Source organism: Bombus huntii, chromosome 13 (assembly GCF_024542735.1).
Source record: "Bombus huntii isolate Logan2020A chromosome 13, iyBomHunt1.1, whole genome shotgun sequence".
In the NCBI taxonomy this organism is placed as follows: Eukaryota; Metazoa; Arthropoda; class Insecta; order Hymenoptera; family Apidae; genus Bombus; species Bombus huntii.
This window is the reverse complement of record NC_066250.1, coordinates 126,132-149,238: the sequence shown is the minus strand read 5'-3', so window position 1 is coordinate 149,238 and position 23,107 is coordinate 126,132. Positions and strand designations below refer to the sequence as shown.

The 23,107-nt window shown below is 40.5% G+C and overlaps 4 protein-coding genes across 9 annotated transcripts; 2 read left to right on the top strand and 2 right to left on the bottom strand.

Annotated features, from left to right (window-relative positions):
- On the top strand, nt 1-17,746 carry LOC126872291 (uncharacterized). Of its 6 annotated transcripts, XM_050632036.1 has the most exons (21): nt 1-1,648; nt 3,119-3,271; nt 3,342-3,551; nt 5,048-5,249; nt 7,428-7,588; nt 7,716-7,844; nt 7,908-8,087; nt 8,255-8,497; nt 8,938-9,582; nt 10,781-10,993; nt 11,918-12,081; nt 12,165-12,312; nt 12,464-12,578; nt 15,703-15,762; nt 15,850-15,977; nt 16,059-16,199; nt 16,294-16,498; nt 16,572-16,720; nt 16,823-17,038; nt 17,169-17,270; nt 17,346-17,746. In XM_050632036.1, the coding sequence occupies exons 2-21, from the start codon at nt 3,119-3,121 to the stop codon at nt 17,427-17,429; spliced, it is 3,648 nt and encodes a 1,215-aa protein (XP_050487993.1). In that variant the 5' UTR covers nt 1-1,648; the 3' UTR covers nt 17,430-17,746. The 6 variants fall into 6 exon arrangements, with proteins under 6 accessions (XP_050487993.1, XP_050487994.1, XP_050487995.1 ...); XM_050632037.1 differs by having other exon boundaries at nt 1-3,271; nt 10,784-10,993; XM_050632038.1 differs by lacking the exon at nt 10,781-10,993 and having other exon boundaries at nt 1-3,271.
- Nucleotides 13,126-15,709, top strand: LOC126872433 (arginine kinase; the record flags this gene model as incomplete). Its single annotated transcript, XM_050632382.1, has 1 exon — nt 13,126-15,709. A coding segment is annotated over one exon (1,392 nt), but the record flags the coding sequence as incomplete, so codon positions are not given.
- Nucleotides 17,747-17,883: 137 nt separating the features above from the next.
- On the bottom strand, nt 17,884-20,500 carry LOC126872312 (uncharacterized). Its single transcript, XM_050632113.1, has 4 exons — nt 19,306-20,500; nt 18,745-19,163; nt 18,536-18,676; nt 17,884-18,447 (listed from the first exon to the last, which is right to left on the bottom strand). Exons 1-4 carry the CDS (start codon nt 19,941-19,943, stop codon nt 18,290-18,292), a joined length of 1,356 nt encoding a protein of 451 aa, XP_050488070.1. The 5' UTR covers nt 19,944-20,500; the 3' UTR covers nt 17,884-18,289.
- A 143-nt stretch (nt 20,501-20,643) lies between these two features.
- On the bottom strand, nt 20,644-23,038 carry LOC126872303 (uncharacterized). Its single transcript, XM_050632093.1, has 5 exons — nt 22,902-23,038; nt 22,049-22,590; nt 21,581-21,943; nt 21,124-21,427; nt 20,644-21,023 (listed from the first exon to the last, which is right to left on the bottom strand). The coding sequence occupies exons 2-5, from the start codon at nt 22,181-22,183 to the stop codon at nt 20,764-20,766; spliced, it is 1,062 nt and encodes a 353-aa protein (XP_050488050.1). The 5' UTR covers nt 22,184-22,590; nt 22,902-23,038; the 3' UTR covers nt 20,644-20,763.
- Nucleotides 23,039-23,107: the final 69 nt, after the last annotated feature.

Sequence of the window (23,107 nt, the reverse complement as noted above, 5' to 3'; positions counted from 1 at the left end):
ATTGAACGTCAGCGATGAATAAGAAGCACTTGTGTCGTTCAAAGGATTTTTCTTACCGAAACGATTCGATAAACCTGCACGATAAATATTTACGAAGGAAATGCAAAGAAGGTTGTTATATATGAAACAACTGGATTACCTGGCAATACCTCTCTTCGAATTTCGCGTTCGAATTTATCGAAACTGAAAGCAAATACGAAAGAGAATATCGTTAATATGGAAACAAGAGTCGGCCGAAAAGTATAGAAAAGAGAAGGAATACAAACTCTGTTTAAGTCTATAATTACGGTACAGCGAGCATTTCCGCTATGCGACGTAAGAGGAGAGGAAACTTTGAATCGAAAATGATAAAATCAATGGATCGTCGGTTAAGATTCTGGCGGAATCGTACGTTTTGGCCGAAGCTACGGAACGGTATGAACGCTGCTTTTGCTTGTTACCAATTCGGCTTGTTACCGATTCGGTCAAGAACGAGCGATTGGAACGGGTAGACCGGTAGAATTAAGAACCAATTACCACAAAAACGAAGAATTAACTACGATACGTAATATCTGTCATTTGCGTTCGTGCCGTGAAAACGAAACGTCATTTCCACGAAAAGTCTTTTCCTCCTCCGTATTGGCCCGTATGAATTTCTTACGTTCCGTCCAACGACAAGATACTTTCGCTGGTGAATTCCACGTTGCGCGATTTGACGATTAACAGTATCTTCTAATTTCCGAGTCTTTGATGACTCGAAGAGGTTCGTTTCGAAGGGAATCACCGAACGATTTCATGTTGACCTTGAGCAACTTTTTTAGTCGGCGCGACGGTGACGGGCGCTCAAGGTTCCCTAATGCTTTTCTTGCTACTGTGATTCGTATCTCTCGTACCGTATCTCATTAATCATCAGCTACGTCATACTTGATTATTTGCTAATCTACGAGAAAAGAGAAATGTGCCAGAGAATATCTAACATCGATAGGTAAAATAAGGTCAAGTATGACAAAAAAAAGAGAGAAAAAATTTTCCAAAATTACTTTCTTACATTTCGAGCGACAAAAATCTCTCTTCTACAATGCCTAAAAACTCGAAGCAACTCCGTTTAAAGTGTCCCAAGTTGCGCCTCTAATAATAAATCAAGTAATTCCCCTAGGCTTGAATAATTTAACGATTACCTTGTTGCGCGTATACTGTGAAAATTCCACTTAATTCGCCGAAGGAAATACCTGCGTTCCACTTTTATGCTTAGATTGTGCAGCGACTTCCAAAAGATTGGTATGAATTTTTCATTAAGAAATTAAACGTGCGAAAATACGCGTTTTTTCTTCGTTTCTCTAAAATCGAAATCCTATCTGTATACGTGGTTATATCCGAGCGCTATACGAAAAAGCGCTACAATCTTACAAAACGCTGTTATATTCGCCATTGTGTTTCATTTCCGTATACTTGGAACGTCCGGTCTCGATGACCCGGCCAATCCTATGGTAACGTGTTCATAGGTGGCGCGCGTCGCGACGCCCTGCATCGACTTCATTCGCCGCGAGACTCTTCCTCGTATCGCACACGTTCTCTTCTCCATCTCATCTCCCGCCGTTCATTTCCATTGGTTCGTGCCGCGAACTATGACTTGGATATGACGAGAATCTCGTGACGCCAAGTCAATCAGGTAATTCATCGAGGACGATTAAACGATGAACGATGAACGATCGGCGAGAACATTATATAAAATCGCTTATATATGCACGATACACATGCTTCTTCACTTACGTTTGCGTTTTTATTGCAATCTATGCACCTTGTATTTATTTATTTATTTAATGCCATGTATTTATATTTCTTCTTGTCTCCTTTATTTTTCTTTAAACAAACGATCTTTTGTGTTAGAATGCACGATTTACGCGTAACGGTACGTATAATTGGTTTAGAAGGTTTGATGTAAGTAACGTTGGCATAGGCATAGGTATAGATATAGGTATAGGTATATGCCACGTATATAAGTTTCATTCTGATCTTTAGATCGCTAGAATACATTTTCCGGCCGCAAATTAATAAATTACCTTATCATCGCATACAACGGCAACACGCATACAATTTACGTATAATTATCAGCCAGTTTCCTACAGGAGTAATCAGATGACCAAGCAATACTTGTACATACACCAATAATATAAAAAATTGCAATTGAATTTGCCGTGCATCTTATCTTCGCTTTTTTTATCGACTCTGTGTCTCATTGGCTTTGCTGTGTCTTCGCAAATTGGCTTCTGTGTATTTCAAATTAAGATAGGATACCTACTAGGAGTATTAATTCGTACATTTTTTTCTTCTCATGCGAATATCTTCTTCGCAAAGCAAATGGAATTGAAAACACGCAATTCACAGCGATAACGTCAAAATTATTTCACACTCTGTATTTGCGTTTGACTATATTTTTCCTACATTACGTTTGGCTTCACACGCGACCAACGAACCAGGGGATTCACCGCTGGATATTCTACCAGGAAAAACTAAATTGCGATGTCTCGATAAAAGCTCTTCTCAACTAATTTTATTAATTACAGTAAAACACGGTCGCGCATACTTTTCGTCCTCTTTTCTATTTTTATTTTTATCCATTATCTTCTTATTTCATCTTTCATCTTTCCTCCAAGTTGATTCTCTTTTCAGATTTCACGTCCTAGGTATCACGGCTGTCATACTCAAAGTTACAGAGTACAATCTTCAAATTCTTCGACTTAGCAATTTACGGTGCCCGTTATTTATTTGTGTTACTTTTGCTAATAAGATAATTTGAAGAAGAGTTTGGAATTTACTGCTTCGTTTATTTTAAAGTTGCAAGCAACGTCGTGAAACAAATTTATTTTATTCGAATAATCTGCGATTCGATACACAGCTTGGACAGTGCAGGATGCAGACCGTTTCGATTGGATAAGCTTGATGGAGAATCAATAGCGAGTGTTTCAAGGATTTATTCGTGGCAGCGTATCGCCGCGAATTAACTTACAACTTTCCGCGAAAAATATTTTTTCCAACGCTTTTCTCCGTAACTTCGAATAGTATGGCGACTTTCGCGAAATCGAATTTTGGCTGAAATCGTTAGAATCATAATCGATCGTGTTTAATTATCGTGGCGTAGATGAACTCGACAACGTTGAAATCTTGGCTACTGCGAGGAGACCTTGAGAAACTAGAACATGTCGTTCTAGAAGGACGCGGGGCACGTCTGTTGGGTGAATATTCTCCAGACCTGAGAACCAGAGTCTTCCTAAAAGGACTCCCAAATTATTTGGTAAGCTATTAGTATTACATATATTAGCTTTACACGAAGAAAAAATGATAAATCTGTCTGTATCTTTCAGACAAAAATCTCTTTCGTGCACGACGCGGTTTCGCGCGGTTCTCTGGCGGAAACGCAAAAGCTCGTATCGGAAGAACCTAAAAAAAAGCTGGCGATTGCGAAAGATCCAGCTGGCACTCCTTTGCTTCACAAGGCAGTCTACCACGATCATCAAGATATCGTCGAGTGGCTTGCGCACAATTTTCCCATCGCTGTTCAGCAGAAAGATAAAGTAATCTTTATCATACGATCTTTTTATTCTCCACTATCTTCTTCTTTGTTATCTTTTTTTTTTTTTTTTTTTTAGAATTACCTTGTATGAAGTTTTCAAGTATCGTTCTTTTTATATTTGTTCTCTCGTTTTCCGTCGATTTAAAATGAATTTATCGCATCTCTATCTCGTACAGAACATCTGTGGTCGCAATCCAACTCGTAATAGTTTGCCACTTAAACTTACTTGAAAGTACCTTTTATCTTCTCTCAACCCATCTAGATCAGGTTAGATCAGGAGAAAAACTAATTTTGACGCGAAGGTGAAATAGGTGCTGCTTACGAATATACGTGTGTACAAAAAGGTCACAGATGAATAGTAACGAATAAATCAAAGATGATATAACGTAGTAGTAGTTTGTTTCGCTTCATTTTTGTTCTCGATAAAAGACGAAAGAAGAATCGTGTAAAGATAAAGTAAGATTGGCTCCTAAGTGACAATCTGAAATCCACGTAAAACTTTGGTCTAAAGTTGGATCGAACTAGGTTGTCGATGTCCAAACCTAGCGTAATTTTACTTTCACTTTGCCAGACTTGCAACATTTCCAAGTGTCTTTATCGCATCGTGCAACCGTCCGCATAAGGAATAGAATTTTCGAGGCTGAAGTTTCGCTCAGGTTCTCGAAATCAAATTCGAATAACCTACTGAGAATTACAGTTTTTTAACGCGTAAACTAGCACGCGAATTCTATGTAGATATTTCGCCGTGGGTATTGCGATCCGCGAAGCAAAGCTTGCGTTATTTTAATAATTTCAAAAAATTTAGTAGGAATGTATATATAAATATAGTAAACTCGGGTCACCGATGACCACCGTAGCAATCAACGAGTTGAAAATTCTTAGAAATATTCATAACTATTCCACTCTGTTATCGATGACTAATCGTAAAGCGAAAAATTTAGTCAGTCGCGCTTATGCTTGTTCCGAGATACCCAACCGGCGAATAATAATGGAAAAGTCGTTTTTCCTAACGACGCGACTCTCGTCTTTTCCGCATCGCGTGACGCGGCTAGTAACAAAGCGTAAACCACCTGTTCTTCCCCGCAGTCATCATGGACTCGGCGTCCAGGCGCACGCAGCGCCTACAACATGGCAAATGTCAGCTTCTCAAACTTTTCCTGCCCTTAATCTCCATTCCATCTTTATATTCGCCGTTTACACGTATATTCGCTGTTTAAGCGCCTGGAAATATTCATGCTGTAACGGCCATCGCGCTTTTTATTCCCGAAATCTATTGCTTGCTCGAGTTATTCCGAGAACGGCGAATGTTTATGAGAACCGTTCAATAGGTCCGATCGACGTTTTCGCGATAATCAATCGATCGCTGGTAATTCTCTCAATTTGCAAAATCGTGAGAAGCTTCTATCGTATTTTCAATTTACAGTAAATGCGTCGATGATTTTTGCACTTTGTAAATAATTCAGACTACGATTAAAACGTCGTATTTCTTACTCTTAGGAAGGAAGAACCGCGTTGCATTACTGTGCTGCTTGCAAAGATCCCGAGGCAATTTGGGATGTTCTCATAGAAAACGACTGTGACGCGAGCATTATCGACAAAAAGGGTAATCCCGCTTCGTACTATTTGGAACATAGTTCGGAGGTCGAGCTACCGGAAGCGGAGAACATGTCTCGTCGCAAGACCAACTCTGGCAAGGAACGTGAGTCATTTTCAATCACCCATAGTTGTTTTAGATTTTACACCTTTCACGATGATTGGACGACATATCTCGGATTCCTCGGATTCCTCAATCTTGTTTCCATCGGTACGTGCAGAAGCCTGCAATCGTTTAATTGGCAAAATATATCACACGGAAATTTCTCAGGTCCTGAACAGATAAAAGTAGTCGCGAACTTTTATATTAATTGGAACAACTCGATTTTGTCAAACGTACGATTAATGGCTCGTTATAATTAACATTATGATTAAGAACAACTGGAAGAATAGACGTGGGGATGCATCGTGCACTTGGTTCGTTCCCCACTTTGGCACAGTCACACATTCGCTTATACGCTTATACGCTATAGTCTATGGAATCTTCTCGATAATGACCCGGAAGAATCGATAGAACTCAAGTCTGTACGGCAAGGAAAACCGCTTCGATCGATAGGATGACGACACGCTCTGGTCGATTGACCAACGAATTATTTAAGAATCCTCGAAAACTACTACTGGCGGAAATCCTATTGACGTTATAACGATGTAAAGATAGCTTGTTGTAGGTCCTCTCGATCGCACGACGAGATTATTCGGTAATGGAAATAGTATATTCCGACCAATGTTTACGAGCAGGATCAAAATTCTAGCTATAGTAAGACGAAAATGACACATTTCTTTTGAGAATCGGCAAACGAGTCTGTTTCCTGAAAAAACTCGTACAACGTTCTTCCACTAGCCGTGTATGTACGAAGCCGCGTACTAAACTGTTCGAAGAAAATGCGAATAATACCTAGTTGAACAAAGTCGAAGGCGAATGGGCGCAATTTTATTGGAATAAATTTATAAACGGCTGGAACTTGCTTCAAAGTATCGCAGATTCGAGTAACGAATCGAGCGAGTCGAATGTAATGAAACACTGGATTTTCAAAATCAACCGATACTCTAATAATACCGGCCATCGGACTAAATATAATTGGAATCGTTGTATTTGCCTACTATTTACTCATTTCACGCTATAACTTATCGTTAGTGTTAGCATGCAATACGTACAATGGCATCTCTGTCAACATCGATCGATCTATTTAGCAAGAAAGCAAAGGATACGTGAAACGTATGTATATAGGTAGATGCGAACGTGCGAGTGAGTGACAGGGTCCGTGCACTCGGTTGGCTTTTCAAAAATTGATCAATCCGCTGGAACATGCGATCTACGTCAAAGTGAAACGCTATTCTCGAAAGGAGGAGACATTCGACGGATATATTATTATAATTTTAATGAAATCCAAATACACCTGTATCTCACATTTTCCATTCGACAGTTTTATATACGTGCATATGTTTAGTCGTTTACTTCAAACTTGCAAATCGATCGATATTTTATTATTTGAATATATATTTCGTCTTATTATACACGTATATTCTGGCTTACAAGAAGAATCGCCGACTTCACCCAACAAAGATCACGATTATCAATTTATTGCGTCAGCTGATCAAGTGTTTACGGCACAAGAGACAGACAAACACGATTATCGAATGTACGACGTAATTCTTCGTCGAAAGCACGCGCAAGATATCCCGTTTAATTTCCTCTGCGTCACTGTCTTGTTAAAGTTATGTAAAAATCGATGATTCATCGATAATACCGGACGTGTGTCGTAACAATGCGTGTTTAATTGGAAGGTTGTAGGGACTCGTCTAAGTGATATTTATTAAAAACCGTAAAGACCTGCTGTTAACTCGCTACAGCTTTTACAGGGAAAAAGTAGCGAACATTGTTGACAGAAAATCGATATCTGCCGGTAAGAGGATTCCCCCGAGCATCTAAAACATTTATCACATATCCTCGACACGCGATGTATAGTTAGAAATCTTGTCGCTTGTAGTAAATCCTTAATGAAGCAGTTGTATCTTGGAGAGAAAAGGTCGCGTCATTATAATTTTTATCCTGTACGTTGTTCGTAAGCTTCTTGCCATGTATACAGGCAGACGCGCCTATAGTATTTAATACGTACGATTGCTTTAACGAATATTTCAAACTTGCCAGACATACCGAACCATAGTCGTCGATAAAATTAAGCGGAATTTAAAAAAATAAGACGATACGATACAGTTACGCCATTTTTCCATTGAACTTGTCCAACAATTTCTGTAGCTGACACAGAATTTTTGTTTTCTCTAGTTCTGGACTTCAAACCTTCCAATATAAGAATATGGATCCACAATCGAGATATAGGGAAACTACAACAGGTCCTATGGGAAGGCCATGGCAACAAATTACGCATGGAGACGAGCAACAATCTGCGAGTGAAAAGATTCTTAGAAGCCGTACCATTCATAATGGTTCGTATTAACGTTCAAATTCTTTAACACGTATAATAAGATCGTTAATAAGATCGTATAATAAGATACGTAATATGCAATGCGATGTAATGTAAGTTTAATGTAATGGTAAAAAATCGTTTTACAGAGTACAACGAAAGATATTCACGCAGCTACGGTGAATAACGATTTAGAGGGGCTGAGGGGCACGGTCGAGGCCTCGTCGCCCATCGTTCTTTGCGCCAAAGACGGCAACGGCTTGAACGCCTTGCACAAGGTATACACTTTCTAATTCTACTCTTTTTCTTCTTTCTTTATCGCAAAGTTTGGCAATCGACAGGCTGCTGGTTTGGGTCACACGGAAATCGCGAGGGAAATTCTTGAAAAATGGCCTTTCGTTGTGGAGGCGCAGGATAACGATGGCAAGACGCCGTTACATTATGCGGCTGCAGCAAAAGACGATGGAACGTTATATAATTTGATAACGGAATACGGAGCCGATGAGAGCAAATTAGATCACGTGAGTGCCTGGAATCAACTTTCGAATAATCGATAAATAAACGATTGTTCCGGATGGTGTAGAAAATGAAACTCGGAGATTAGAGAAATTAGCGAAAATGACATTTCTTTCGCTATTCCCCCGAGATAAAACAAAGTTAAATTTAAATCTTGAAATTTGTTAATCAGAAACAAAAGGCGCCGGCGTTTTACAAAAATCGGCCATCGGATATCGACCAATCGCTGTTAACTGTGATACCGGAAGCACCTCGAGTTGCCGGATCTTCGTATCCCAAACACTGGGACTGGAGGATTCTAGAAGCGGAACAAGCTATATCCAAAGGAATGAAAAAAGCCAGCAGTGCGAATATCGATAGCGCATTTGGTAGCGCGGAGTCGACAACGAAAAACTTGAGTAGATCTATGGAACAAGTAATCGCTCACGACGATATTTTTATTATAACTGGACTGCGAATTTTTATGCATTTACGGTAAATTTCATTTTTATGCATATGTGGCAAAATATATATCGAAAGTACGGCACTTGTTGCGATATAGCTATCCAATGGCCGAAACAAGCTTCCGCCCAAGTTCCATTTGCTTGATCTTCCATTTGTTTAATCGTATTTACGAAATTTTACGAAATTTTACGACATTTTACGAAATTTTACGTATTTGCGTAAATGTCTGCAGTCTGATTATAATAAATTGTAAAATTCTAAAACATTTTAGAATTTTAATTTAAGAACCGAAATTCTACGATTCTCCGTAACACGATTCCTTTTATTAGCGACAAAAATCGAAAAATAATCTTCTAGAGTTTTTATTTCGAGATTCGAAGAATCAGATAAATTAATCATTTTATGAAACAGATAAAAAATGTCGAGGAGGATCACGAGAAGGAGCAACAGGGAAACGCAGAAGACACAGAAAATCATGAAGGTGCAGAAGATGCAGAAGATGCGGCCAATAGAGAAAGCGCGGAACCTACTGAAAATACGGGGGATACGGAAAATGCGGAAAATACGGAAAATACGGAAAATGCGGAAAATACGGAAAATACGGAAAATACAGAGGAAGGGGAGGCAGAACGTGAAAACGTGGAACATGCAGAAGAATCCAAAGAACCAGAAACCACGGAAAATAAGGAAGAACACGAGGGAGCAAACACTCCCGAAGACACTGAAGAGAGGTCTTCGGACGATGACGTGGTAACAGGTACAGCGGCCCCGGAAACCGAGGAAAATTCCAATGCGGAGAACGAAACTGCGGAAGAGCTGAAGCCAAAGGGAATAGAAGGTGAGGAAGAGAGGAAAGAAGAAGAAGAGAAAGAGGAAGAGGAAGAGGAAGAGGAAGAAGAGGAGAAAGAGGAAGGAGAGCCTGCAGACACGGAGGGAGCCCCGAAAATGGAAGAGGCCACCGAGCAGCAGAAGGGAAACAAAGCGGAGGAAGAAGAAAGAAACGAGCCGAGTACAGGCGACTCTGGTGTTGATGATCCAGGGAACGACGAAGACCAGGTACAGTCATCCTAACTCTTAAACGAATCGAATTTTCAGGAATTGCCTAGCACAAAAGTATAAACTTATGGTTTATGATAAGACTTGTATCGTTGAGCGAGAGACATAAAAAAGTATAAAATAAATAGTAATGTTATAACGTGATCTTAGTATCGGTAGAAATAGAGAAATATAAATATAGGGTCGAAAGGCAAAAGACGTTGGTAGATCCTATGATAGGTTTCGATTATTCTTTCGTGTATAGTTAGGTAGCTTACAGGTATAACGAGCGATTTACGGTTGCTGTTGCAAGTGACAGGATGTAATTAGGCTATCATGTATATCGAAAGTAAAGAATGATCGATATTATAACAGTATATTTTCTCTTTGTCACGCACAAATATATGCCAATAAATAAATAACTAAGCAAGGAACTTCTGTTATGACTTTTGCGCACTACAGACCCAGACAAACGCATGGAAATGTATATTTTGTTTTTCATTAATTTTAGTCGAGATGCTAAAGATACGGCAACTACCGCATTGCATGCAACGTTCTTTTCAATAATTTTGATGTTTCATCGTTGCGTTTCTCGAAATCGTATTAAAGTATGACGACATGGCAAATATGGAAGAATCGAGTCATTATTTTATAGAAACAACAAGTAATAACAAATACAAGTTCTCAGTATGAAAATCCTCTTGATTTCTTTTCTTTTCTTTTCTTTTCTTTTTTACTTTTATTACTTATATATTTACTTCGCCATTTCTCACGAATCTGAAACAACAAATATACGCGTTAACGCGTAATATACGAATATCGAAATATTAAACATTCAATTCGTCGAAAACTATCCTTAAAATGTAATTCTCGGCTAATCGTGTCCATATCTAATCGTCAATCCCTAAAGCTACCCTCTAAATCGGCTACCTCGTTGGCAGTTAATCGGTGAAAAAGCCAGCCAGAACAGATACTGTTCCATTCGTCCTACTCTACCATCCAATTACCAAAATCAGCCAACACTAAACACACCAGTGAATAGACAAAGAAACGACTTATTCGATAGTCGATCGTGTTTCGCGCAAACAGCGTACGAGCAAAGCTCGTAATGGAGAACGATCGATTTGCCGCATCTAGATTGCGAGCTACGATTAATATTGTCGCGTATCGATCGGCACGAGTCGTTGGTGCGCATGGTTTTGCACCTGGAAATGATTAGCAGGTAATCGTCGGCGAACACGAGGAGCTTCCGCAAGCAGAAGTAAACGAGGGCAGCATGACGGCGGACCCGGAAATCGAGAAGCTGCTGGAGACCGGCAACATGGAGCAATTGGCCGCGTTAGTGTTAAGTGGCGAAGGCAGAAGACTGGTCGGCCGACATTCGGGCAATCCTGAGCTGCAGGCATTCATCGATCGTGTCCCTTCTTACATGGTATTGCGTACAAAAGCACTCGTCTTTTCCCTCGTGTCGCGTCTCTCAACGCAAACAGAGGTTTGCGAAAAGAGTTTCGTCGAAAACGTAAATGACGACAAATTGGTCTTGATTGGTTTGCCTGTGTCGACTGGTTAATCGGTAACTCGTCGTCCACGCGTCGTAGCGAGTCTGTTTAATTTAGAGTTTTTCACGGCCACGCGGCGGAACGATAGTTATGACGGTGGCACAAGTGACGCTGGAAGCGCGAAAGCAATTTGAAAATAAAACAGATGTTGGCGGAACATTGAAAAAATATAGCGATAAGCCAAAATGTTAAAAAGATACACAAGCATAAAGGAAGAACGCAGTCGTTTCTCGGGCTATTAACTATCTTTCGTTACTGACCAATCTTTGTCCATTCGTTGTTTCACCTAAGACGATCGAGTTGTATCGATCCGCGCGATTCGATCGATTCATTCACACCTTTCATATATAGATACCTTTCGTATACCTATGATGCTCTATCTATGTGGTAATGTGGAAATAACGTGGAAATCTACGTAGTAGATGATACTCGATGCTTGCAGAACGTACGATCGATATTAAACGTTTCTGATTCTTTTGCGTCTTCCTTCCACCTTCTCTTTACCACCAATCTATCCTTATTCTTCTAGTATTATACATACGTATATGTGAAAGCGCATATCGTATTACCTAACACGTTGAAAATTTTACGGCTCCTTTTTTTATCATTATTTTAACACAGTGCTCAATGTTTTGCGAATGTTGCGCCAACCGCTGTGCACCTTGCGTGCCGTTATAGTTACTCGTATCGAATAGTCGTTGACTTATCCAGATCAATTAGGTAACCAGTCGTGTTTTCAACGACTAATTCGTAGCTCTCGAAAGAGATTACCGATTTTTAACGATCGTTCGTTTCAGGGGAAAATTCATGCTGTACACATGGCAGCGCAAGAAGGAAACCTGAGAGATCTGCAGAGCGCCTTAGATCGGCGCAAATTTGCCGTTGCGAGAGACGGATCGTCGCCGCACGGCGCAACGCCTCTTCACGTTGCCGTTGTATTTGGAAACACCACCGTTATCAGGTAAATTAATATGGAAATTTAATGGACAATTAACGAAATCGAAAGCACGCAAGCGAAACGAACATTTTTCGCCTTTCCTTTAGATATCTGGCAGGCAGGTTTCCAGAAACCGCGCATGCGATCGATCTCGATGGCCGAACTCCTTTGCACTATGCAGCCACCATAGCGGACAACGGCCATTACTACAATCTTCTACTTCATTTGGGTGCCAATCCTTTAGTTCAAGACAATGTGAGTACATTGTATCGATAAGCCAGCGTCTTTCATAGGTTTAAGTAAAGGAAGCCAGATCGATATTGGACACGAGTATGCAGTTGGATAAATTGATTTAAAAACTGATTAAAAATCGATGTATGTATTGCTAATTTTATGATTGGTACAGCTGGGTCAAAAGGCGGACTATTACAAACAGAACCAATCGGAATTTTCCCATAAATCGCTTCTCCGCGATTTCGGAGTTAACGAGAAGCTCGCCGACGAGATGTTGGTGGACAAAGGTATTTTATTCAAACAACGCACTTACCAGCACCAGCATCGTTCACTAACAAACTGTACTCCGTGCTACGATCGTTTACAGCGATTTGCGTTTTTGCTCTGGAAACATAGAAATACCATCTAAACTGTTTTAGTTGCCGAACATGGACCAACTTGTAGTTATCGATCGTCATCGTCACGTTGTTTTTTCGCACGCGTTAGTTTTCCCATCGTCTATCAAGATCGTCGTCGCAATTTACATAATCTTTCTTATACAGTAATCGAAAGGTATTTGCCCCGTAACCACAAACCGGTCGATTGATTTAGCCACAAAGATGTTGGAAAAATTAATTAGAAAAATGTTTAGTCGAAAGAATCGATTAAAATCGATTATAAGGTGGTAGAATTTGCTGACACGTTCAACAACCAAGACAACGTAAATAATTATTCTTGACTGATGATAATTGATTAATCTATTGTTCACGTTTGTTCGGTCGCACGTTAATCGGTTGTTCACGTTTTCGCTTCTTCCACTTCTTCCACCGTCGGACGTCCTCGCGCTGATGTGCACGTTCGAGGAAAACAGTTCCCGGAGGCGACACGTATTCCGCGCGTCGAGACATAACCGAACCAGAGACCCTGGCTACCTTGGAGAGATGTTTCCGTCTTCTGATCGGCGTAAGACACGGTACGACGCCAAAATCTGCCGGGAACTCCGGCACACTGATCGGCCGTTGCCTGAAACGGCCCGTATTCGATCGTATCAAGCACCGTGTGACACGCATGGACCACAATCTCTTTGATGTGATCTGGCCCGCTTTAAAAAAATACGGTAACTCGGCTTGCAACAGCAAGGCGGGCAGCGCTTATTCGGTGGTCAGCAACGTGGACGAGCACGAGTCTGTGTCGGTGGTAGCGCCGGACTACGAAAGTTACATCGTGTTCGCAGACTTTTTCGACCCTCTGATCAGGGACATACATTGCGTGACTGCCAGCGGTGATCTTCCCGACCACCCTCCGCCGAGGTTCTTTTACAACGAGAACGACGACAGCGAAGAGAATGCCGACACGTTGGACGAACTGACAGTGTCGGCGATCGAGGCGTACGACCTCGATCCTCCGGCCAAATACGTTCAAGCTGCTGTGATAGAGTGTTGCAGAAATCTGGAAAGTTACACGCTTCCCTTGACGCTTACGGTGAACCAGCTGGAAGAGGTGGAACGAGAGATCACCAGTGAATTGATGAGCCAAGAGATCTCGGCAATGGTGGCGGAGGGTAGCAGCGAGGACGAGGCCGGAACTTACTTTACCCTTAGCGAAATTCTGGATCAACCGAGTCCGATCAGAGCCCAACTGGCAGCAGCCGGTTTGCTATTGCCTATTACGGATCTTGAAGTTCACGATGACAAACGTCTTCATGGGAAGCACTGGCCTTACGGCCGAGGAGTTTACGTCGCCTCTGCCGGTGACCTAGCTGCTTGGGTGAACGTTCAGGATCACCTGAGGGTTATTTGTCGCACCAGCGAGAACAGACCGGGTTCGATCGGTCGTGGCTACGTAAGGCTGGCGAAGGTGATGACGATGCTCGACGAAAGAATGAAATTCAAGAGAGACAAGAAGCTGGGCTTCCTCGGCGCACGACCGTACGCCATTGGCAATACTCTTAGGTTTAACGCGATAATCAGGTTCCCGGAATTGTCGAAGGAATTTGATCATTTGAAGCATCTGTGTGTAGTTCGTGGATTAAGCATACAAGAAACAGCGAAACGGGATATGGTTCGAATCGGTAACCAGCAATCGTTGAGTATCACCGAGCTGCAGACCCTTCAAGATTTCTCCAGAGCTGTTCTGAATATCCTGGCGTTGGAGAAGGAACTATCGATAAACAATTCGTTGAAGATTGCAACTTTGATCGCGGGAATTTTCCGCAAACGGAACAGTGCTAAACGTTTCCAGAATTAAAATCGTCGCGGAGAGGGGACGCTAAAACGATCAACGAAAGACTCTGTCTTTCCTCGTCCATGTTATTCAACGCTCCTATACTTTTTTTCTTTCTTTTTCATTTTTCTTTTTTTCCTTTTTCTTTTTTCTTGATAACCGAATAATACGCTTATACGTGGAATGCTTGTGTGATAATTCCGTATATCGAGCCGATGCGTCGATTGACCGTCCATAAGCAAACTAAAGTCGAAAGTGAAAAGTGGAAAGTGGAAAGTCGAAAGTCGAAAGTGAGAGGAGAGAAAAGGAAAGAGACGGGTTGGGACGTTGGAAAGACGTGTGCGAACGTTATTCTATTTCTCGTGCACCGAATTAATTAAACGAAAATGAAAGATTAGCTGCTCGCAGGGACGCTGGATTTTGTTCGTTAGGTTAGTAAAATGAACCATTGGTATATGGTACATGGGCAATTGTTAAGACGCTTTGACATGTTGTCGCACGACACCATGCTTGTCTACCTACACGTAAAGTGTGTATACGTACCTAAAAACCGGCTAAAATCGGCTACACAGAGATTCTATATAAATTGAATAATATCGCAAGATGATTTATGTGTCATGCACGAGCTGTTCGATGTTCACACGAAACAGAAATGGCGTAGCACGTGTCTTTCCAACTTGAACCGACGAACCGTACGTTTTTACGAGTGGCTACTGTACGCGAACGATTATACGTAAACGAAAATCCTCTATCGCTTCTATCGCATCTATCGCTTCTATAGCTTCTATCGCTTCTATCGATGTAACTCCTATCGTAAAATTCTCTTACTCGTGTGTAAACCTGCTTCCGCATACCGAGATCGTTGTATCGTGCTAGATTTGTTTGTGCGCAACGCGTTTTCCAAAGTGCAACCAACAGCTGTGCACTCAATGTTCACAATGCACCTATCTTTTGCGAAGAATCTGCCTCTTTCGTATTTTCAAACAAGATGGATAAGATAAATAAGAAAAAACGAGCAAAGCATTAGCAACGTATTGCGCCTCGATCGATGTAAATTAATTAAATCGATGTAAAAGAAAAGCCAGAGATCCCATAATAATGATCGAATAATAATTTATTACGCTTTATAAAGCGGAGAAATAGGTGCAATATGTTTTTGCCTTTTGTATCTTCTAGTCGATGAAAATAAAAGTGTTATTCGCTTTTCAGACGACAAGCCGGTTGATATAGCGATATTTCGAGAAGAAGAGGGTCGCTACTTGGCATCGTGTAAGTCGACGTTAAACGAACGAACACACGAACATTTCCATGATCCAATCGAAATATAACATAATCTCCAAGTTCATATCTTTATAGCACTCGGCGATCCATTGATCAGAGGTTTGACAGAAGTTGCCAATACCCGTCCAAACGATCCAGTTACATATCTGGCTACGTATTTATATAACTTTGCCAATAAGAGGAAAAACAGCGCGCAACAACAGGTAAATAATAACTCTAGATACATAGATGCGCGTACGAATAATTTTCATACAGCAAGTATAGATAACTGTACGATATGTTAGGAGCCGAACGTATTGATCATCCCTGATCGGGCCGAAGAAAACATAGAGAATATCGAAAATGAAAATGGGGACGAGGATGCCGGTTATCCACAAAGTCCAGATTCCGACGTGCCAGAGTCAGCCTTTAGCAATCCAAACAGAGTGCGTCGATCGTTATTAAACTATAGAATTTCAGAAGGGATTCAAACTAACAAAACTAACAAAACGATTTTTATGGAAAATCCTGTTCCTTCAGGATGAACACGGCCAAAGCGTTATTCACTTCGCTGCGATTCGATCTTACCCAAAGGATGGCTTGTTCCATTTGCTTCAAGAGAGCCAAGTTAACGTTGGTTTCAGAGACGAATTGTATAGAACAGCCAGAGACGTGGCTGAATTGGCAAATATTCGAGAAAATATGGACGAGATCGATCGATACGTAGCTTATTTGACAGCAAGAGGTAATACATTGCTTGCAATTGCGGACAAATTTCGAACAGCACTTTTATCAAGCTCGTTGTAACGTTTGTTCAGGTGAAACTGAAAAATTAGTGGAACTACTGTTAGAAGGGTACGACCATATTTTAGACGTGGAAGACGAGGGAATAAACATCGTAGAGATCGCTGCACAACGAAGAAGAGAGGCAACCGTACAATTTTTACAATCCATTCCAAATTACGTGGTAAAACAAAACGAATAATCTTATTAATCCTATTATATATAGCGGTTTTTCCAAGGGTGTAACGATCGAGAATACACAGACACTAAGGAGACGCTTTTACAGACACAACGTGAACAGGTGCACCACGAAATCAGAACGGGCAACGTAGCGAGGGTAAAAGAACTGTTAGGTAAGAACAACGGAGGAGGAAAGTTATTGGCAATGGGAAAGAATTCGATGGGCAGATGCGCTCTCCACATCGCAGTGCTTCGCGAGAACGAAGAAACGGTTCGCTACATTGCTAAAATGTATCCAGAAACTCTACGTATAGGTGACAATGTAAGAGTTCATTTCGAAACAGAAGCACAGGATTAATTTTATTCTTAAAGTAAAAATACCAAATCAGATTCATTATTATCCGATACGTTTATACGTTTATACGTTTATACGTTTAACGCCCTATTTTTAGTTGGAGAGAACTGCCTTACATTATGCAATGGGTTTACCATCTGTCGAAGAACTAAGCAACGTTCTTATAAAAGCGGGTGCAAAACGCATAGTCAAAGATTTAGTAAGAAATCTCTATCCTTCGTTCTAACGAACGATCGACGATTCGATGGAAATGATTGTTGCCTTGAATTTCCAGAAATCACGGCAACCCTCCTACTATTTCATGAACAAATCGGATATAGAGAGACTTCGAGAAGAAGAGGAAAGTTTCGTCAAGTAGATCGATCGCGCGATGCTGACCGATGCTGCGTACCGTGTAATTGTTCGCTTACACCTTTAAATACTTGGCTAAAATGCATGACATCCGCCATATATACATCGACGTCCTCTTCTGTATGTATTCGAATTGTCGTTTTTCACTGGTCTCTGAAATTCTTTTTCTCGAAATACGCCTGGCGTAACGAACAAGTAGAAAGCACTCACCTGACCCCCGTGTAAAAGTTACGATTATGTAACAAATCTACGTCATGTAATATACAGTACGCTATTATTTAGCATTAATAATACAAATAACAAGAGTATTCAGTTCTCTCCCTATACGTTTCTTTCAATTACCTTCGCGCAACTTCTCCTTCTTCTTTCTCTTTCTCTTCCTTACCATCTACTACGAACTTTCAATTACATCGACTTAACGCATCTAAATATTGACCGATAAACGCTGTTCGCGATTAACTTCAGATATACGTTAATATCCATTGATCATAGGCGGACGAACGTCGAAGGTTGTAAAAAAGGGAAAAATATCTGCTAGGAAATGAAGTTATCTACTATACGTCTAATCGTTCTATACCTCTACGTTCTAATCGTACGATATGTCTTTTCTAAAACAACTGCTGTCTGTACCACACACACACACACACACATACATACACACACGCACGCGCGACAGTCTGCGATCCAAAAGCGCTGCTCACATTCAATTCGTATTCAATTCGTATTCGGTTCCGTCCGTCGCTTCTTTCTAATTCTATCTCGCTTCGAGTCGTAATAATGAAACTATGCGATCGTTCTTCAAACTTCAAACTGAAAACCACGTAGCTTCGCCGAGTTCCAACGAGTTCCAATCGATCGACCATTTAATCACTGACGAGACACAGCGCTTCTCTTACTGCTCATCCTCGGCTGACCTTGCGTTTTTCCGCCGACATTCGACGCATCCTGCTCCACGTCCTCGCTATCGTCGACGATTCGCTGCCACGGCGTAGGATTCACGTACGCTGGCTTGGCTTTTTGATGAGCTGACAATAGGTGAAAATGTCGTATTATTACATTTCTACCATTTGAAAGCATTTCTATACGTATATAAGACAAAATGAAGCAACTGACGCAGAAGCCCTTGCGTGGCGGGTTTCGGTTTGTTCTTCGCCATCTTTCGCCAGTTTTCGTAGGCTTTCGTGCTCTCCTCTAATCTCTTTTTCCTTTCTTCCTCGTGCTTTTTCCGCTTCATTTCCTCTTTCTTCTGGCATGCTACACAAACATCGTAAATGTTTACAAATCATCAACGAGACGAAGGAAAACCCCGATGCTTTCTTTACCTCTCTCTTCTTCTTTCTTTTTACGAGCCCATTGACGAAGATACAAAGTCTTCGCTACAGCCGCTTTATCCTCCAAATCTTTCAATTGCTTCTGAAACTCCAATTCCTTCTCTACTACAGCTTTCTTCTTCTCCTCTTCCTTCTTTTTCATCTCGGACCACTTGACGAAATTCTCCCTATCGCGGCATTCTCTTTCTTCCTTTTCACGAGCTAGCCTATCCTCCTCCATTTGCCTCTGCCGTTCAGCCTCGTCTTTCTCTCCCTTTTTCCGTCGCGCCATTTCTTGCTTCTTTCGCATCCACTCGCCGTAAGTGATCTTCTTGCCAACATCCGATTCATTCCGCCCGTTCCCCGTTATTCTCACATCGGATATCGATGAGGTAGAGACCTGCACGACTCGCTGTCCATTAAACGCATACCTACTTGATGAGAAATCGTATTTCGTCGGTCTTCGACTTAATCATTTTTCTACCGCGATTAAATATACAATAGAGATTTATATCTGTAGGTAATACAACATTTCGTACAAGATAACTACGTTTACGACACTACACGAGATACCTCTGCATTTTCCACTCGATATCCCTAGTAGAACAAAGATCGTAGCTATTGTCCGCTCTATCGGCAATTTTACAACGTCTCTCGATTCGATTCGAATGCTTACACGAGGTGACGGATTTGGAACGAACAATACCGGATCGTAAGGATGCGCATGTTGTCGGTGAATTTAACGAATAACAACGATACGTTTCTTCGGCTGAACCTTGGTCACCAGCGTGATCCATAAACGAAGCAGCCAGGTCATTGTTGATGGACAGTGTGGACATCATATCGCTGATTCCGGCGGAATCGCCGCAATTTCTCGCGAAACGTTCATCGTCTCTAGAACCGACCTTCGCTTCAATTTCCACCTCGTGTTCTACATCCTCGCCGTTCAATGTCTCCGCGTAAATTGCCGGATTAATGAATCGAACTTCCGTACCGGATCTAGAACTTGTAGGAATCGTACCACAGCGAATCGTTCCATTGCTTCGAGAGGTTCCGGTTCTTCTCCGACTATCATCGGACGCAACATTTTTCCAACGACTAGAACTGATCAGACATACACCGTTTCTGGCCTCAGCGTCGTTTACGCTATGCATCTCGTTAATATCATCTCTCTTACAATCATACCAACTGTCAACGTCGTTGTCCAACATCGTCAAGCGTCCTTAATTCTGGTCAGGCAATACGCGATCAAGATTATTATATAACAGACAAGAGTATATCGAAATTTAATCACTCGTCACATATCGTTAGCTTCCGGTCGTGTCTTTCCGCTAATCCTTCGTTGTCCCGATACAACTCGTGTACGCATATTCGTCCATCTTTCACGCGATGTTGCACTTTTCGTTTATACAAACAACAACGAATCCCTGTTAGCGACGTATTACCGGCACTACCGGTTTCAACTTGAAATTTACCGAGAAATTTGTACACGAGTACGTTCGCGCGTGATACCGCGGTCCGATTTCCAACTTTATGGAGGTGCGCGCCACCTTCGATCCGGAACACCCTCCGTTAAGCGACACGCGATCCCACTTTACGTTCGCATTCGATAACTCACCTGATTGCTGATGTAGGCTATTCTGCTGATCGACCAACAAGAAAAACAGATCACATTCGATATCGCTTCGCGATATATTACGATATGCACGGTCGATCTTAACCATATCCTATACATATTTCATTTCGTTCCCATCCTGATTAAGACAACGGTATGAATATTTCAAACAAATATTAGAGAAACAATGTTCACTTACTTTCAAAAATAATTCACAGATAATTACAAACAAAGTGCACAGACTAAATTATTTTTTTTTAAGGTAACTAACTACACTACAGACATATACAGTACTGTTTGTTCGCTAAAGTTCTTTATTTATCCTTTAACTTATCTATGTATCCTTATTATTAACTTGTGCTTAATCGATCTATCGCTTGATTCATGTTTTAACATGAATCGTGATATCAGGGAAATTAGCGTTCAATTGATATGATATTCCGCAAGTTCGACTCAGTCGCGTTATTCTGTCGTGTGATCGTAACATACTCTTCCGTAATCTCCTCTGGTTGTGCCCTATTAAAGTACGTTTCTCGCCCTTGATGCACATAATACGTATCATCGAAATTAAAGTGCAATCCGAGTACGATATTCAGTGCAGAGGCGTCATACGCGTGACAACCGGAATACCGATACTGTGGTTTCTTATTAAATCGGCAACCTGCTGATTGAGCTCCTACAATGATAAATTCCAATTACTTACGTACTAAAATCACCGCCGTGTCTTAACGCAACATTTTAATACGTAGAAAAAATATTGTTCTCAGCATATATACCGATAGGGCAAATACAGTCTCTTGTCAGCGCACACTGAACCCATGGCAACATTACTTTCTCTCTAATTTCTTTAACATTTCTAATTACTAAGTGCGATGCTCTTATCAAAGGAAGAAAGAAGAAACTTTCTGCAGAAACGTGAAAATATTCGTACATCTTTGGGTGTGTTAAAGAGCTAATCGCATGCCTTGTAGGCCAACTTAAAATCCCAGATTTTGGTGAAAGATACTTTGAAATGTCTGAAGAATTCAAACGCATATTAGAATCCATATACAGTATATTTCCTAATGTGTTTAAAGCTGTCTGCAACATACGAAAAAAAACCGAGTAGCAAAATTCTTTGCTTCGCCTTACTTTATATACATACTTTATACACACACACACACACACACACACATACACACATACATACACACACACACACACACATTTATTTATTTACAAATATCTAGTTACCTGAATAACTAGAGGTCTATAAACATGTAGCCTATCATCTTCAACATGGGCCGGAAATAGACTTATATCAAAATGAATCACATTACATTTCGTAGAGTTGCAAGCTGTCCTAATACTTTGCAGAGAATCGTCGTTCAATCCGACGCTATATACGACAATACTGTTATTTGGCAAAAAGTGACTGATATTTCTCACAAAGCCGTAAATATGTTGTTCGTTTCCAGGCCTAATAAGAGAGACAACAGTCACATTTTGAGATTTAAGACTAAAAGGTGTTGTGCTTGTTTGCCCATCGAGCCCAAGCATCGCAAGATACTTGGAATCTGTCACCAAGCGCTTTTCTTCAACGTCTTTCAAATTTTCCTGGAAAGATTACAAAATATGGAAAAATTAACAGTATATAATCATTATATTATTAATACTCTATAATAACAATCAATCAACAGAGAATATTACAGTAATATTTACTTGGAAGTTTCGTAATTGCTTGTGTGTCTCTGTAACTAGAGTTTGAATGGAAGGTCGTTGATTGCTGAAAGCAATGAAGATAATGCTGCTTCCTGCTATGCAGATAAGCAACAATAGCAGGCCCTTGGTACGCATCTCTCATCATTTAATCAAATGTATTTTCAATTTTTAGACGACAATTAGGTACATACTTTACGTTAGAAACATCACATATAGGTTATGCACCGTCAATGACATGACCGATATTTATAAAATGGATATCATTTTAACCGGAGCAGGTTGCTATCGCATAAACATCAAAGGGTAAGCTTAACAAGCCCATTTCGTGGAAACAGTAGTTCAAATTTTCTAGCAGATTAGATTAAATTACGTTTTTTCTGTTAACAAAACACTCTTAGCGATCTAGCAGACGCCGCATTTTTAGGAACTTTTTCGATTTAATGGCAGCTCTGCGTAATGGCGACGCAACGTTCTCTACACTTTGACGCAACCGCGTAACTGCTTCAATATCTTAAAAAATATTGAGCTCATCGCTTCAATATCTTAAAAAATTTAATTTAAATAAGACAAGATTCCGCTAACTTTTTGCAGAATATAATTTTACTTTAACTTAGATATGATTTTCATTTATTAAACCTGTTTTATATACAATATATGTTATTGGACAAGATTGATGAAATCTATGTTAGGATAATGATACTATATAATAATCTAGAATCTAGAAATTCCTTTTGCAAGGAAATTATTACATAATTTTTCGAGCTTCTAAATTGTTATATCACATTTTCATTAAATTATTACTTTGTGTTAGTATGTTAGACTCATTTTCTAGACATTTAAATGACTATGTTACCTGAAATATGGTATACAAATTCGTCACAGGTCTTAAGCACTACCTACACAAGTCTGTGCGACATTGAAATATTTTGATATCAATAATTTGTTAAAGAATTTGTTTCGTTTATATATGATTTAAATTCATCTATCTACGGTTAATCTATCCGTAAAGTACAGCGGGTTTGTTCTCCACAATCTTTCTTTCTTCTTCCATTTCTTTCA

Excerpts from the sequence above, each read along its gene's own strand:
- LOC126872291 (XM_050632036.1), top strand. The coding sequence starts at position 3,119 with ATGAACTCGACAACGTTGAAATCTTGGCTACTGCGAGGAGACCTTGAG. Across the intron at positions 7,589-7,715 it reads AAGCCGTACCATTCATAATG|AGTACAACGAAAGATATTCA; the intron begins GTTCGTATTAAC and ends ATCGTTTTACAG. Across the intron at positions 17,039-17,168 it reads CTCTACGTATAGGTGACAAT|TTGGAGAGAACTGCCTTACA; the intron begins GTAAGAGTTCAT and ends CCCTATTTTTAG.
- LOC126872312 (XM_050632113.1), bottom strand. The coding sequence starts at position 19,943 with ATGTTGGACAACGACGTTGACAGTTGGTATGATTGTAAGAGAGATGAT. Across the intron at positions 19,164-19,305 it reads ATCGAGTGGAAAATGCAGAG|GTATGCGTTTAATGGACAGC; the intron begins GTATCTCGTGTA and ends CTCATCAAGTAG. Across the intron at positions 18,448-18,535 it reads CGCCACGCAAGGGCTTCTGC|CTCATCAAAAAGCCAAGCCA; the intron begins GTCAGTTGCTTC and ends ACCTATTGTCAG.
- LOC126872303 (XM_050632093.1), bottom strand. The coding sequence starts at position 22,183 with ATGCGTACCAAGGGCCTGCTATTGTTGCTTATCTGCATAGCAGGAAGC. Across the intron at positions 21,944-22,048 it reads AGCAATTACGAAACTTCCAA|GAAAATTTGAAAGACGTTGA; the intron begins GTAAATATTACT and ends TAATCTTTCCAG. Across the intron at positions 21,024-21,123 it reads AGACTGTATTTGCCCTATCG|GAGCTCAATCAGCAGGTTGC; the intron begins GTATATATGCTG and ends TTATCATTGTAG.